This window comes from Anopheles funestus, chromosome 2RL, assembly GCF_943734845.2.
Source record: "Anopheles funestus chromosome 2RL, idAnoFuneDA-416_04, whole genome shotgun sequence".
NCBI lineage: Eukaryota > Metazoa > Arthropoda > Insecta > Diptera > Culicidae > Anopheles > Anopheles funestus.
This window is the reverse complement of record NC_064598.1, coordinates 48,296,962-48,312,988: the sequence shown is the minus strand read 5'-3', so window position 1 is coordinate 48,312,988 and position 16,027 is coordinate 48,296,962. Positions and strand designations below refer to the sequence as shown.

Here is a 16,027-nt window from a genome sequence, read left to right as displayed (position 1 = left end):
GGACCCTGGAACCAGATGCTGTCCCAGTCGAGTTTAGTCGGCCCCTTCCATTTCGTCGTCTCGTCCGCTGGATTCTCGTGAGTAGGCACCCATCGCCATTCGGTGAGATTCGACTTCTCGTGAATCTCCGCCACTCGATTGGCGACGAACGGTCTGTAGTTCCTTGGATCCGCGTGTATCCATGACAGTGCCACCATACTGTCCGTCCACAGAACCCTTCTCTTGGCGCGAAATGGGTGATGGCTTTCCATTGTTCTCAGCATTCGCACCCCCAATAGGCAGGCCTGCAGCTCCATCTTCGGGATAGTTAGCGGTTTCAGAGGAGCTACTTTGGACTTGCCGCATTCCAATGTACAATGCGTCTCCCCGCCGGCGTCGATGACCCTCAGATACACCACACACCCATAAGCCAGCTGATTAGCGTCCACAAAGAGGTGCATCTCCGCCTGGTCGTACATCTCTTCCAGCGCTCCCGGGAAATAGCATCTCGGAATCCTGATTTGCGCTACTATTGGAAACAAGTCCACCCATCTGCGCCAATCACGACTCTGTCTCTGGTCAATAGTTTCGTCCCATGCTGTGCCTGCAAAGACGCCAGTTCGTCCGGTCCTTTTAGTAGCATGTCGTAAAGAGAAGTTCCTTGCACCTTCGCAGCCGCGTCCCAGATAATGCGCACCTTCCCGGGCTTTTTCGGATTAGTTACCACTCCCAGTGGCAAGTACCAGATACGTTTCGGATCCGTCCCGGAAAGCTCAACAGCCGTGGCCTTATGAATGTAGCCCTTTTCTAGCAGGTCCTTCACCTGACAATGAACCACGGTTTTCAGATTGATATCTCGCTCCATCCTCCTCTCCAGACATTCCAGTCTGCGACGCGCCATCCCCAGGCTCGAAGGTAGCTCGAAATCGTCCAGTTTCCATAACAGCCCGCTCTCAAATCGATTACCGATCCGTTTAGTTGTGGACTCCAGGATAGTCTGTGCACGCCGCACGTCCGGGTCCTGCGCCTCACTGGTAACCGCCCTGAGTTGCTCCAACTCGTAGAATTTGCGTAAAGCTTCCTGAATGCAGGGATTTGCGTCCCCTACATTGCACTCGCAAATGTGCAGTACCTTCCCAGAATCTGTGCCACTGGCTTTCCCGTACACACTCCATCCAAGCCTACACTTTACTGCTACAGGATCCCCCGGGGACCCGTCTCTTGTCTTTAACGGAAAGGCCAGCCGTATATTGTCCAGTCCGATCAATATTCTGGGTCGAGCATCCTGATACTCCTGGATAGGCAGGTGTTTAAGATGATCCCACGTCCCGTCACCCATCTTGAACGTCTGCTGCGGAAGGCTGAGCCTGCCACAGCCGTTGATGCCACATCGATGACGATTTTTACATGATCGCCAGTTGTGCTTCTCCAAGCACCCGAAACACATCGAAAGCTCTCGTGCCCTTTGCCATCGTTTTTTCAGTGGAAGCTCCTGAAATTTAAAACACTTTTCCAGCGCATGGCCCCTAACGTTGCACAACAGACAACCATTTTCCGCCGTTGGTGTAGTTGTGCTCACAGGAGGTTCCGCATGCGCGTGGACGTATCCCTTCGTAGGTCTTCCTTTGCCGGTACCACTCAGTGATACAGAATCAAGCACCGTCAGCCTTGCAGCGTCTTCCGCCAACTCTTCCATATAGTCGCCAAAGGTAGCCAGGTCCACCGATGCCATATCCCATATGTGCCGTGACCAGAGCATTTGCTGGTCCACCGGAAGCTTATTTACGACCTCCTCCAGCAGAAGTGGGTTGGTGATGTGCGCCCGTTCACCCGCCGCCACCATGTGATCCACCATGCACTGCACCGCCTCGCCATACTCGATGATGCTCTCCAGCTTATCCATTCTCGGCACCGGAATCCTACGCACCTTCTCGATCAGGGATTTCAGTAGATGGAATGGTCGCCCAAAACGTTTCCGAAGCTTTTCGATCACCTGTGGTACTGCTTCCGGTAACACCAACCGACTTCGTACGGTTTCCAGAGCTGGACCCTTCAAGCACTTCTGTAGGCGCAGCATGTTCTCCCAGTTACTGTAACCGCATCGTCTGGTACAGTTTTCGTAGTTCGATATAAACATCGGCCATTCACCAGGGTCACCGGAGAAAATAGGGAGCTCCTTAGATATGGTTTTCCGCGCAGCTTCCTGTCGGTTAGTCAAATCGGGTTCTTCTTCTTCGCCGTATTTCACCGCTCTCTTTCCCGGCGGAAAAGAGTTAACTTGAAGTGAATTTGAAGATAAATCGTCCCGACCCAACCCAAGAAGAGCTTCCTCTTCCTGCACGAATCTTAGCTGCATTTCCAGTTCCAGGTGTCTCCTTTCCACCTCCTGACGTCGTTTCAGTACTGCGAGCTGACGTGCCACGTCATCACCAGCAGTGTCCTGATTGAGGTTAGGCGATGGTTCTCCCACGTGTTCCTTCGTCACCGATGGTGTTCCCTTGTTCGCCCCAGCAATCGATCGCACACTCTTCGTGGCGGTATTCCTGCCTGCCACGCCTTCCCCCGTAGTAGCCAGTTTGAGGTTAGGATCCTCCTAGTTTCGAAGGATGGGGCTCCTCGGTGGCTTTTGGTAAGGACAAATGATCCTTGCGCGTCCTGGTAACACACTTTTTACACAGCCAAGGATAGTCCTGCATGGATTCGATTGGCTTGGTTACACCGGCGCATGAAAAGTGCCATCAATCGTCGCACTCGTCACACTGCACATAAGTATCGTCTTCTTTTTTATCGCCACATGCTTTGCAACCACGTGCGGCTTTCGGGCCCATTGTTCTACCTTTAAAGCACAAAATACACGTCGGACACGCACTGAAGGACTTTTTTTGAAGGCAAACGATTGTAAAGATAATTGCGGTCAGGTTCGGCGTTTGATAGTATTATTTATTTGTAAGCTCCTCTATTAGTTCACGCAGGGAAAATAAAACAAAAAACAAAGCTTCAAAAAAAGGTCCGCCTTAGATCCGCTGCCTTTTATCTTTTTGTTCTAACTGCCGATCGAATCCGCACCGCTCACACACTCACACACGCTACTAATTCCGCTCAGCAGCAGTGTGGCCAGCTTGAGCGCTGTCGGGCGCTTCCGACAACCGTTTCGCCCGGTTGCAGGGTTCGCCTACGTTGCTTTGTTAACACGCATGTAACCCGATAGGCAACGGATACGACTCTTCACATGAACAACTAACGTGGCATATACCTTATATAAAATTACCTTTTTTTTACTGTTCCTAGCAAACGGTGTCTTTCAACTTTTGAAGCATAATAATCCATTTTTATACGGTTTGTTTACTATATAATATGTAAGACTTCTAAAACTAGACTCTCAGTCTAGTCGCTCTCAGTCAAGCGACATTGTCGTCGAATCCGTTACTCAGGGTGTTACGGAGTAAACTAACTAAGGCAATGAATGTGTGTAGGAGTAGCTACAACTGAGCTGATGTAGTGTGTGAGTGATTGACATTTTCTCCATGTTATTGATGTGACTTTTATAAATCATTTCACCTTCATGCATCGAACCTATATCGTCAACTCGAATTGTCCTGACTGCAAACTCTACTACAATCCTCGAAACTCTCAAACCTATTGGCGTTTCCATCACAGCCGCCATAAATGAATTGTCCGCATGTTTTCAGCTCCAAGTTGTAGTACCAGCGACGCACAAATCCGATGCAACGTCCTTCACTCTTTGGTAGTAAACAAATGTCCCTCCCGGAAGGTGTTACGCAAGTATTTTTACATTCTAACTCCGTATCAAAACGATTATTGTTGCCTTCAGAACCACCGTACCAGAATAGCCGACACAATCCTTCAACGGTGTCAAAGTAAAATTTCAAAGATACGTGATTCGTGCGATACGAACCACCGTCCTTCTGTAAACCACAAGCCATTTGCGGTGATTCTGTTGGCTTCGCTTCACATAATTCACCATCTTCACATCTTATTCTTTCGTGTAACCAATCGATGTATTTTGCCACATCCGTATACACAACATACTGTTGCGGATCGCAAATGTTTGTATCATTTAAAGCTGGCGTAAATGAAACTATTCCTCGCACACACCATACGCCATCGTTATTAAAAACGAATCCACCTCCACTATCCCCATTGCAAGGACCTACTGCATTGCGTTTACCGGCACACAGCATCTTCCCCGTCAGATGCTTACCGAAGTCATCTCGATTGCTTTCCAAACATTTCCAACCGTCTACGATGGGCACTTCGGCCTCCAGTAGATGATCCGACATGGTACCGTTGATGTTCAAACCGAACCCAATCACTGTTCCATAGCGACCCACTATTGGCACATCATCTTCAGCTGCACAAACACACACCGGCTGAACGTAATCACTCATCTCTATCTCAGTCCCCAGTCTGATCAGAGCAATATCGTCCTCTAAACTGCTCTCCCTATGACCAGGATGTATCAAAAACTTCTCCGGAGAGTAGGCTCTGGTGTGGGAATCAATAGTGAATAACTTTGATTGTCCAACATGTACAATTACTCGATTCGTTGTGATCACACCGTTGTGCTCTGTGTACAGACAGTGTGCCGCTGAAATCGTAAGACATCGAACGATTAGTTGGTCGAACAGAAACAGCTGCACATAAGGCACGTACCCGTGAGAATGGTATACTTATCAATGATCGATCCTCCACAGACGACCTGTAACTCATTATCCGTCCGATGCGTGATGGTCGCATGCCATGGCCACATCTCTGTAGATGTTATATCGCCTCCTAGTATGCGATTTTGCAACGTAACCTGACGTTGTCCACATTCTTGTCCCGAAACGTTAAATATAGAACTAAGAACAATTGTCATGAAAACGGTCGCTTGGAACAGAAGCTTGAAATACGAAGAGTGATGCATCTTGCAGAATGTATAATACAAAGGAAACTAAATGTTTCGCGATTCCAATTTGCCATACTTCCCATTTGTTCATGATCTAGCATCTTATAGCGAGGATAGGGGGAGGTTTCTGTGGTAATCTTTCATAACAAGTATTCTTATCGCAGAATGATTACATTGTTTTGATTTTTTGTACGGTCTTGAAATGATAAGACTTTTGCAAAGAATACTCCACACAGTTAACATGTTCAGTTTTACTTTCATCAATTAACGCATAGCGCGACAAGTCCGGTTCAAAACGATCACAAACGACGTTGAATTCGCGGCCCAGCACGTTTAAGTAGTCCTGCGACAAAAAGACTTTGTAAGTTACAATTCAGCTGTTTCAGCGACTCCAGCCCAAGTTACGACCAGCGTCCATTTTAGTCAATCTGGACGCTACAGCAACGCAGCGCAAACCGTGTAAATTTACGCTGGAAGGACTGCAGGTGCGCCAACGAGAGCTGATACAGCTGATACGCTTCCTGGAGAACGAAACGACAACACACTTCTCGACGCATAACTGTAAACCCTTCGTACAGCATCATGACTGGGACGAACTCAGGGCATTCTGAAGACGCTGCTGATCTTCCTGGCTTATTGGAATCCGGAATAATCCGCCTATTGCAGGTCGCTATCAGGAGGAAACGCACGTGTCACGTCGTTCATGAAGATCACGAAGAAAAGCGGAAGCGGAGCTCCTTTGTGGTACTCCTGAAGAGGCGTTGATGTGTCGGGATGTGTGATTCCCCATCTTCACACGATACGAACGGTATCGTTCGGCATGACCTGTAAGGTCGTTAAGTCAAGAAGAAGAAGATTTGACAATCAGCGATTGGCCATTAAAACTTGTAGGTCGCAACGATGAAAAGACGAGTATTCCCAAGCTGAACGATAGCGCATGTTAGTTCGAGCTACGAATGTTCCGTTAGGAATTCCTGTGACGTCAGAGAGCGAGAGCAAGCAATCAACACACCACCGCCGCGAGAGCATGTGCTATTCTCTCTTCTGCAAGAGGGCTGGTAGGAAGAATCGCGTGCTCCGGCCGCCTCCAGAGTCACGCAGGTCAGGTTGACAAGGCTGCAGCAGAGCGGAGACTGCAGCGAAGGCGCGAGGTGCGCAATCGGAGCGCTCGTCGTCGGCGACAGCTTCGCTGAATGGAGCGGCTCGGTGACGTTGAGTTGGCGCCAGCACAGCTGGCACGTGCAGCGGCCAGGGTAGTAGCTCAGAGGTTAAGACAAAAGATGCAGGTTCACCAGTGTCAGCGATACCCCAGCGCAGCAGGGGATTGCCTTTCCAGAGATGCGGCGATTGCAGCGGAACTTCAACCAGCAGCGGTATAGCGAGAGAGTTCGCTGTATACCCCCCGGTAGGCGCGGATATATTGTTACTCTGTAAAATCTACATAAGCAGAATAAAGTATCAAAGGATTCAAAACAACTCCTAAGCACTTAGTTTTAGAAATATTTCTCCGTCAGTAACAACTGCTTTCTTTCTTGAGCATTTCGTCTTCCTGTCCATTTCTAAGCCTTGGTTTTTTAATAGATTTAAATGTTTTATACTTCAATCACGAATTAAGTGACTCAAGATGTATGTAGATGTGGTGTCTATGATGGCCACAACGTTTTTAAAGATACGCGGATTAGGCGGCCACTTGGGCCCGAGCTAACAACTGTTTAAAAACATAACTATTTTTACAATTTAGAGCATTTACGCTTAGGGTGCCCACGATTGTGAATGTCCAACTGGTATCTACTAATTTGTGTTTGCGAAAAATAGTGTGATGAAAATGGAGAATTCCGGTCAAAATGATTTGTCCGATGCGTGATCGTTACAGGCCATTTGAACTTCCAGCGAAAAATTTAGAACATTTACCACTGTCGTGTCTCGAAGTGTAACATTAAATAGTGAATGTTATGAAAAAGGTGGCTGGAAATAGAACATGGAAATACGATGGTCATCTTGCTGATTGTAAATCCCAATCGTCGTTCCAATTTGCCAAACTTCACATTTGCTCATGAACGAGCACTTAAAAGGGTATTTCATGGATGCTCTTTCATAACAAGTGGTCTTATCACGGAGTGATTACACAGTTTTGACGTTTTTTAAAGCTGTTGAAATGATAAGCCACATGGTAAGAGCACTAAAGCAAAATAACCGGCACCAATAATAATTGGCTTCTGGTAGCGGCCGGCCACCATGCCAGTCTCTAGTAATCAACAAGTAACCATTGTGATATGAGCCTAACAAGCGGCCCGGTAGTGTATGTGATAAACGGCACCGTTAAACACGGCAGGACCGGGGATCAAATCCCATCCGGATTGTCCCCCCTTAGCAAGGACTAACTATCCGGCTACGCGGTAAAAATAAGTCTAGTAAGCCAGAAATGGCCGGCGTGATCTTTGAGGTCGTTAAAACCAACAAGCGAGAGATAGGAGCCTAACACTTTCTTCTGGTACACACCTCGTATCAGCAGCGTCTGCAGATCAACAAAGCATACATATCAGCAGAACCGCCGAATAAGCGATCGGTCGCATGTAACCCGATAGGCAACGGATACTACTCTTCACATGAACAACTAACGTGACATATACCTTATATAAAATTAACTTTTTTTTACTGTCCCTAGCAAACGGTGTCTTTCAACTTTTGAAGCATAATAATCCATTTTTATACGGTTTGTTTACTATTTAATACGTATTGAAATCCTTGACGAAATATGCTGTAGGAGACTTCTAAACCGCTCTCAGTCAAGCGACATTGTCGTCGAATCCGTTACTCAGGGTGTTACGGAGTAAACTAACTAAGGCAATGAATGTGTGTAGGAGTAGCTACAACTGAGCTGATATAGTGTGTGAGTAATTGACATTTTCTCCATTTTATTGATGTAACTTTTATAAATCATCTCACCTTAATACATCGAAACTATATCGTCAACTCGGATTGTCTTGACTACAAAATGTAGTGCAATCCTCGAAACTCTCAAACCTATTGGCGTTTCCATCACAGCCGCCATACAAGAACTGTTGGCAAGTCTTCAGCTCCAAGTTGTAGTACCAGCGACGCAGATTTCTGATGCAACGTCCTTCACTCTTTGGTAGTAAACAAATGTCCCTCCCGGAAGGTATTACGCAAGTATTTTTACATTCTAACTCCGTATCAAAACGATTATTGTTGCCTTCAGAACCACCGTACCAGAATAGCCGACACAATCCTTCAACGGTGTCAAAGTAAAATTTCAAAGATACGTGATTCGTGCGATACGAACCACCGTCCTTCTGTAAACCACAAGCCATTTGCGGTGATTCTGTTGGCTTCGCTTCACATAATTCAGCATCTTCACATCTTATCCTTTCGAATGGCAATTGTCGCGCATTCGAATTGTGCGTTGGATTCGTATTATTCCGTAACCAATCGATGTATTTTGCCACATCCGTATACACAGCATACTGTTGCGGATCGCAAATGTTTGTATCATTTAAAGCTGGCGTAAATGAAACTATTCCTCGCACACACCATACGCCATCGTTATTAAAAACGAATCCACCTCCACTATCTCCATTGCAAGGACCTACTGCATTGCGTTTACCGGCACACAGCATCTTCCCCGTCAGATGCTTACCGAAGTCATCTCGATTGCTTTCCAAACATTCCCATCGGTCCACGACGGGCACTTCGGCCTCCAGTAGATGATCCGACATGGTACCGTTGATGTTCAAACCGAACCCAATCACTGTTCCATAGCGACCCACTATTTGCACATCATCTTCAGCTGCACAAACACACACCGGCTGAACGTAATCACTCATCTCTATCTCAGTCCCCAGTCTGATCAGAGCAATATCGTCCTCTAAACTGCTCTCCCTATGACCAGGATGTATCAAGAACTTATCCGGAGAGTAGGCTCTGGTGTGGGAATCAATAGTGAATAACTTTGATCGTCCAACATGTACAATTACTCGATTCGTTGTGATCACACCGTTGTGCTCTGTGTACAGACAGTGTGCCGCTGAAATCGTAAGACATCGAACGATTAAATGATCGAACAGAACAAAATGCACATAAGGCACGTACCCGTGAGAATGGTATTCGTATCAATGATCGATCCTCCGCAGACAACTTTAAACTCATTACTCGTCCGATGCGCGATGGTCGCATGCCATGGCCACTTGCCAATAGGTGCTATTCTCCCTCCTAGTATGAGTTTTAAAAGTTTCACTTTGCGCTGTCCACATTCTTGTCCCGAAACGTTAAATCTAGAACTAAGAACAATTACTATGAAAACGACCGCTTGGAACAGAACCTTAAAATACGAAGAGTGATACATCTTGCCGAATGTATAGTACAACGGAAACTAAATCTTTTGTTGTTTCAATCGGTCAAACTTCAGAATTTGCTCATGTACGATCATCTTACGGGAGATGATAACACAGTTTTGAGTTGTTTTAACGCTCATAAAATGATAAGGCATATGCTAAGAGTACTAAAAAAATTGTTGAAAAAGACGATTGCAGCTATTGGCACCTCAGATGTCGCCACCAAGTCAAATTTTTCAGAAGGTTATCACACCTAGGCGATGAAAATATGCTCACTGCTAATTCACTGATTTCGTCAATCCACCGATTGATTGCAGCGAATATAGGTATTATCATACAAATGTATTAAAAATTACTAATTGCTTTCGATTGGCCGAAAATTACAGTGAAATAGAAATTGATATCATTAAAGAATCATTGCTTGATCAACTGTCTTAGATATATGTAGTTCTTTTACTATACTACCAAAGTTACTAATTTCGCTGCTGTTATGAATGGCTACCTGACAAGAAATAATTCAACGATTATACGATGCTCTGACCCATAAGCCAACGATGATTAAAGACACTCCGCAATTTCATTGTAATTGCAGATGGTTTGGCCATCAAACTTCAGATTTACTCACCATTCCGCAACTGTTTAATTGAATTCCAACAAAGAATAATGTTCCGCGTTGGGGTTTTCATATAGAACTAAACAAGAATTTTTATTACGATCAATACGAACATGTTAAAGACAAATGATTTCATAACGTTCATGCGGCTGTTAGTCATGTTATTTACACAGTTTTGCAAGCTTTTCCTATTTTATCTCGGGTTAACATTTGAAGCGACACCTATGTATCAACCGAGAGAGGGCAAATAGAATATGGTTCATTTTTAGCTGTCAGAGTCCAGTTCTATTTGAACAGAAACTATAATTATAACGAAAACCCCTGCATCAAGTCACTGATCCGCCACTGGATATAATATCAACGATTAACCCTTTTAACGTAATCCTTATGGATCCTTACAATCCACATTCGTAATTATCTTCCATAAAAGCTTGAGATCACTCGCGACCGCTTCCCGTTAGAGCCAACTGCTTTCATTTGGGCAGTAATTATAACGCAACAACGAACAAGATTGATAGCGAACAATATTATTATAATATAAAGAAACTCGTCAAGAATCTAGCAAAGATATAAAAACGTAAGCAATGTTTTTTAAACGGTGTTACACGGTGTTTATTGTGTTCACACTTTAATCTTGTATCTACCCAGGAATGTCGAAATGTCAAGGACGTCGAACGTCTTCGTCACAACATACATATTGGTTTTTGTCCCCATCACAGGGTAAGGGTAAGTTAGCACATACGTTTGTCCCTGGGGCAAGTCAGGAAACTAAACACTCAACATATGCCCCGCTTGTAGTACAGCTTTCACAACAATTGCTGTCGCAATGAAAACCGACCACAAAGCAAAGCAAAGCAGTATTTTCTTAAGACCTGTACATAGCAACGTATTGTAGTAGTACACAGCGCCTATAGAATCGAACACAATAAGTCAATAAGTAATACCATCACTAAGCCGTATGATGTGAGGTTGCAATCCGATTAGCTACGGTAGTGTCATGGAATCGAGGGCAAAGGTAATGATCGTTGAAGGCTTACTTACACCCCCAGTTTTGTTTTGGGAAGGGCATACAACGGTACTGCAACGGTTCGCATGCAGACAGCGGCATATAATGTATGCTATTTAAATCTAACTAGGTGTATTACATCCAAACTATCCGTTTGTTGTTAAGATTTCGTCTCTTAAAGATGGTTAAATATTCAAGGTTAATCGATATTTTCCTAGGTGAGTTGCTCTACACACCCAAATATTAAATTTAAACAGTTAAGATGACTTTTAGGACAACGTTTTTCTGAACAATCTATAACAAAAATTACAAATAAGCACAATGTTCCCCCACAGCAAAAAACTGACACAAATCATTGTTAATTTACCTTTTTAGTATCAATTTGGTTTATTAAGTAAATCCGAGTGTTTCTGCGGGTATGTTACTTTGTTTCCAAGCCAGCAGTTTTTAGCATATGCAAGAAATAAATGCCGTGCAAGAAAGTAAAATAAACCATCGAAGTATGGAAAGCCAAGGGGTAGAAAGTTTTCTACCGGAAGGGCACATTTTCATACCGTCACGCGAACACAAATCATTAAGTAATCAGATATTCAGGGGCAATCATACTTCACGACAACGAACACCAGTGTTTAATTGAGAAGAAAATATGCACTCGTTGTTACACGTGACTGATGTGCAAATAACGAAAATTCATAAATGTTTAACTACTTAAAATTTTCGTGTACAGAACGCACCGAATCCCTCTAGCGGGAACGTTCGGAAGCGCGTGCACGTGTCTCACATTATTGTTTTAAGTACTATATTTTAAGTTTTGTAAACATTTAATAAATGTAACGGTGTAATACAAACAGATGTAAAAAAATGTTATCAGGAATTTTAAGTCAAGTGGGATGTCAAGGGTGAGTTACACTTGGAACCAATCGGTGATCCGGTGACCCTTGGAAGAAGTCATTCAAGCAAACGGCAACCTTTCATCCTATCTAACTTATGCTGAATGTGCAACGCCACATCAAATCAATCCTCCGTTACACTACGTGCCTTTTCACAATTCCACTCATATTAAGAAAACCAGAAAAAAAATACGTCAAGAAACAGTTCTCGTTTACATCATCAAATATCACTCTCTGGGGAGTGCTCTTTACGTTCCTTCAAGCAAGCATCCAGCCAACAATCCATCGATAGTGCTCACAGTAACCACTATTCCCTTTCCAAATCCCAACAGGTTTGAAAGTTTTCGACACATGCCATCGGATGCTGATTTGTTTCGTATGTGATGTGTTTCAAACTGAAAAGTGAAGTATTTGATGCTCTTTTTGCATAGTGGATTAAATAGGGCAAACATACGTTTCGTAGATTGATCTGCATGATGAAGAAATGAAACACCATAAACCGGAATATTCCTCAATTTCAAGTTGTTACATATTCATTTCACGAATGGAATGAAATTTTTGTTAACATAAAAAACAAGGAAACACTACAGCAAATTGTACAAAAATGAGTTTTTAGAAATGATGTCCTTCTCCAACAGAACAATAAAAATGCATAATTATATTGCAACACAAAACATCCTAAAACACTTGAAGCATCTTGCACGATATGCATGATAGCGTTTTAGTCAATGCTGGTTTGCACCGTAGCTGAATTTTAAGACATATTTGGCAGTGAGCAATTTTTTCCTCAGGTTCATGCTGACTTACGTATATTATTTCTTTCTTTAAAATTTTTCATGCATAAAACACGACCGACTGAAACCGTTACGATGGAGACAAACTCGACACTCGGTCAGAAACACTTGACTGCAATAAAGCATCCGAAAAAAGATATGGTAACGGTTAGATATCATCATCCCTTCTGACCCTTTGCATGTTTCCTACGTAGGATTTTCGTATTTTTATAAAATTATTCCGTAAATTAATTTTAGAATTTTGCAGATTCATTAGCCTGTTAGACGTTAACATACATTTGAGGAAAAAAAGTTAAACACTTGATATAACACAAGTAACCGTTAGCAAAGAACGTATTTTTAAGTTTCTACTTGTTAAAAAGAACACATTTCATGGCTATTGCTGAAAACTACATATGTACATATCAGCAGTCTGCACACGTGGCTAACCCATTGATAACAAAGTGGACAACAGAGAAAGATAATCTGTTACTGATACGCACTCCAGCTTCAGATGCATTTCATCCTGACCAGAAGCAAAAAAAAACCCATTGCACAGATTGCCGGTTCAACAAATTGCCAGCACAAGATTTGTTTTCTTTTTTTTTTTGCTGGTCGGCAATCGTACAAACACAATTTCTTTTGCCTACAAAACGTTGTTTGCCAGAGCTCACTCCTCTTTTTCTCGGTCTTAGTTAGTTGAGAATGAAGAAAGTGCATCCATAGCAACGATATGCTCTTACCAGTCACTGGTTACCGTCGAATGCTCTCGTTAGGGGAATACACAGTCGTTTGCTTTTCTATACCGCTCAAATTGAAAGAAGCTTCTGCTAAGGGATTCCATTTGTCTGCCGGTTTGCTGTTGAACGCAAAACCGGGACCATCTTTGATATTGCATTCCATGTCGTTTCCAGGACCTTTTTCCGTTGTGTTGATAATCAAAAAGGATAGAAAGGTATTATCCGTTGCGGCAACACGGGAATCTACTGTTCCGTTTGTAGTTTCCAGAGACTTTTTCTTCAACGTGCAAATTCATCCGTGATGAAGGTAACTTTGTGGCACAATGTGCTTTTTAAAATACGCATAAAAAAAGCATTGGCACAAGAAGTATAATTAAATTAATAAAACAAAAAGTGGTAAAAAAAAGCTATTGATTATGCGTCTGAAACGATCCCAAGCAACAAAACTATTATAATAGAAAAGTAAATCGTATTTATTCATTTTAGAAGCCTCTCTTTACTTTGTTTTAGGAGATATGCTAATTTAACAAGTTGAAAAATATTATTTTATTTTTAACTACATGTTCTTCAGTAAATTCCTGTTGAACTGAAACTAGGGCAATGAACCGAATTTCTTTGCTAATTATTTGCCCGCTCATAGTCAGGTCACCAATCTGTTTCCAGGAATCTCAGTCCAGGGCCGCTATCCTCTATCCGGGACCGCATCCAACCTCCGATAGGTTTAACTATTCTTGATCTTCGTGGCTCCTCTGACACGTATGGAGAACGGGTCACTGTCGAGCACCTTCTGGGTAGGGCATATAGTTCAGCTAGGTTCATGCTTTTGTTTCATGTTCCTTCTCCGTATGCCCTGCTGAAAGATGGTTCATAGTACTTTTCGCTCGAAAATGTTCAATACAAGTGGCCATTGAGGAATACAGGGTCGTATCAGAAAACGGTAGATGCTGCATTTCGTATCATGAACAATGCGTCTGCGGAATTCTTGGCTTGGGCTGTTATTCAAAGTTACGATCGTACAATGATACGCTTCTTAACAAGATCAAAATCCACACTGCCAAATGATATTCGCTCCCAAGGCCATCAACTACTTTGACTTTGTCGTAGTGATCCCCTGACCAATCCTCTACCTTAGGCCTTTTGTTTTAGTCGAGTTCCGACGAAATCTGAGCCAATGAAGCAAGCATACAGTTTTTAAATTTTCAAACTGATTTAAATTTACATAATTGCATAGTTTTGGTCTTATTTCGATTCATACTTAACCTCATTAGCTAGCCAGGCCGTTCTATCTGAAAAAAACCTCATTAGCCGCTTAATTTGCCATTTCTGGACTATTTTCAGTTCGAAGTAGAATGTCTAGACGGGGAGGTAGTATCTTTAACGCTTTCTACGCTCTATGAAAGTTTTTAATTCTTCTATACTAAGTAGTGATGAGAACAAACAAATTAATTGATGAAATCTCACTAGCGAGTGAGTTCAACTACAAGCTCAATAAACACTCAAACTCCCAATCCCTGGATCCCTGGAAGTCGAAGTTTGGATTCTTTACAATTCTTAAGATTCTTTAAGATGTAGAAGCTGTGATTTTTTTATAGCTTGCTCATCGTCAACCGCAAGGCACAACGTTTTTGTGGTCTTCACTTTGTATCCCCAGAAGATGGAAATATTAATAGATCATGATCAAAGAGAGATCGCAACTTGCGATCAAGCGCTTATATTCCGAAAGGTCGAGCGGAACAGACGCACTAAAGTTGATAAAGCTAATCCCAAAAACCAGAGCAATGAAAGCCATAAATGAAATCGAAATCATCTTGCAATAGTTCTTTAATAGTAGAAAGATGTTATGTCCACATTTACATATCATTGTTCAACTTGAAAAGAATTCAGCAATGTTCTTCAACTTTCTCACTTGATTTCGAGGTACACAATTTTAGAGAAATAAAGTTTTTTCTACTTTTTTACGATCTTACAACCTGGCCAAAGTGGTGTTTGGCCTGCTATTTCTGGTTTTTACTTGACCTTATTTATCGGTATTAGGACAATCAGTCCTGCGTACGGGGGTTACATTCCAGTTGTGATTTAATACCCAGCCATGTCATGTGCAGATCGGCGCCAATACCACATTCAACCAACCCCGTGGACCTCTCCTATAAAACAAAGTTTATCATATAAAAGGAAATGTATATCCCTTAAATTGTGTCAAAATTAAGATGAATCTAGAAAAACTTCACAATGCATTGCGAATTGTCCTGCCTTTTGAGGAGGGCGATTGTTTCTGTCGGGATTTGAAGCCGGAAGAAACAAAAAGAAAATTATTTATTAAACATTTATGCGTATCGATAGTTTCGAGCACAGCATAAAACGATTGATTCCCGTCAAATGTCAATCGTTTATAAAAAAAACTATCACATACGCTACCTGAATAGTGCAGCAGAGTTGATTGATAAATTTGCATTCCGTACGCGTTTGTTGCAACCATAGGAGTACTACCGCCGAAAATGTGTGTTTTTTGCTAAACAAAAACCTTTCAATGTTTGGCATAAAAGGAACCAGACATCGGCCTACAATCACTGTGCGACCCATTCTTCCACCCTGCAGCCCCAACCTTCGACAGTCACAATTGACATAAATTAAATTTTATTGACCACAATCCGCTCAATCCGTACGTTCAATGAGCCGCACTAACAGCTTTTTTTCTCCACCAGCTCCCAACCGAAGCAAACCGACAAATCGTACAAGAATTTCGTAAATCAAATTTGTCTAAGCAC

The 16,027-nt window shown here is 42.8% G+C and overlaps 1 protein-coding gene across 1 annotated transcript; it reads right to left on the bottom strand.

The window, feature by feature from the left end:
* Positions 1–3,170: 3,170 nt before the first annotated feature.
* LOC125760925 (prostasin-like) lies at positions 3,171–13,126 on the bottom strand. The gene is made up of 2 exons (XM_049421529.1): positions 7,519–13,126; positions 3,171–3,232 (listed from the first exon to the last, which is right to left on the bottom strand). The coding sequence occupies exon 1, from the start codon at positions 8,731–8,733 to the stop codon at positions 7,858–7,860; it is 876 nt and encodes a 291-aa protein (XP_049277486.1). The 5' UTR covers positions 8,734–13,126; the 3' UTR covers positions 3,171–3,232; positions 7,519–7,857.
* Between the last annotated feature and the right edge of the window lie 2,901 nt (positions 13,127–16,027).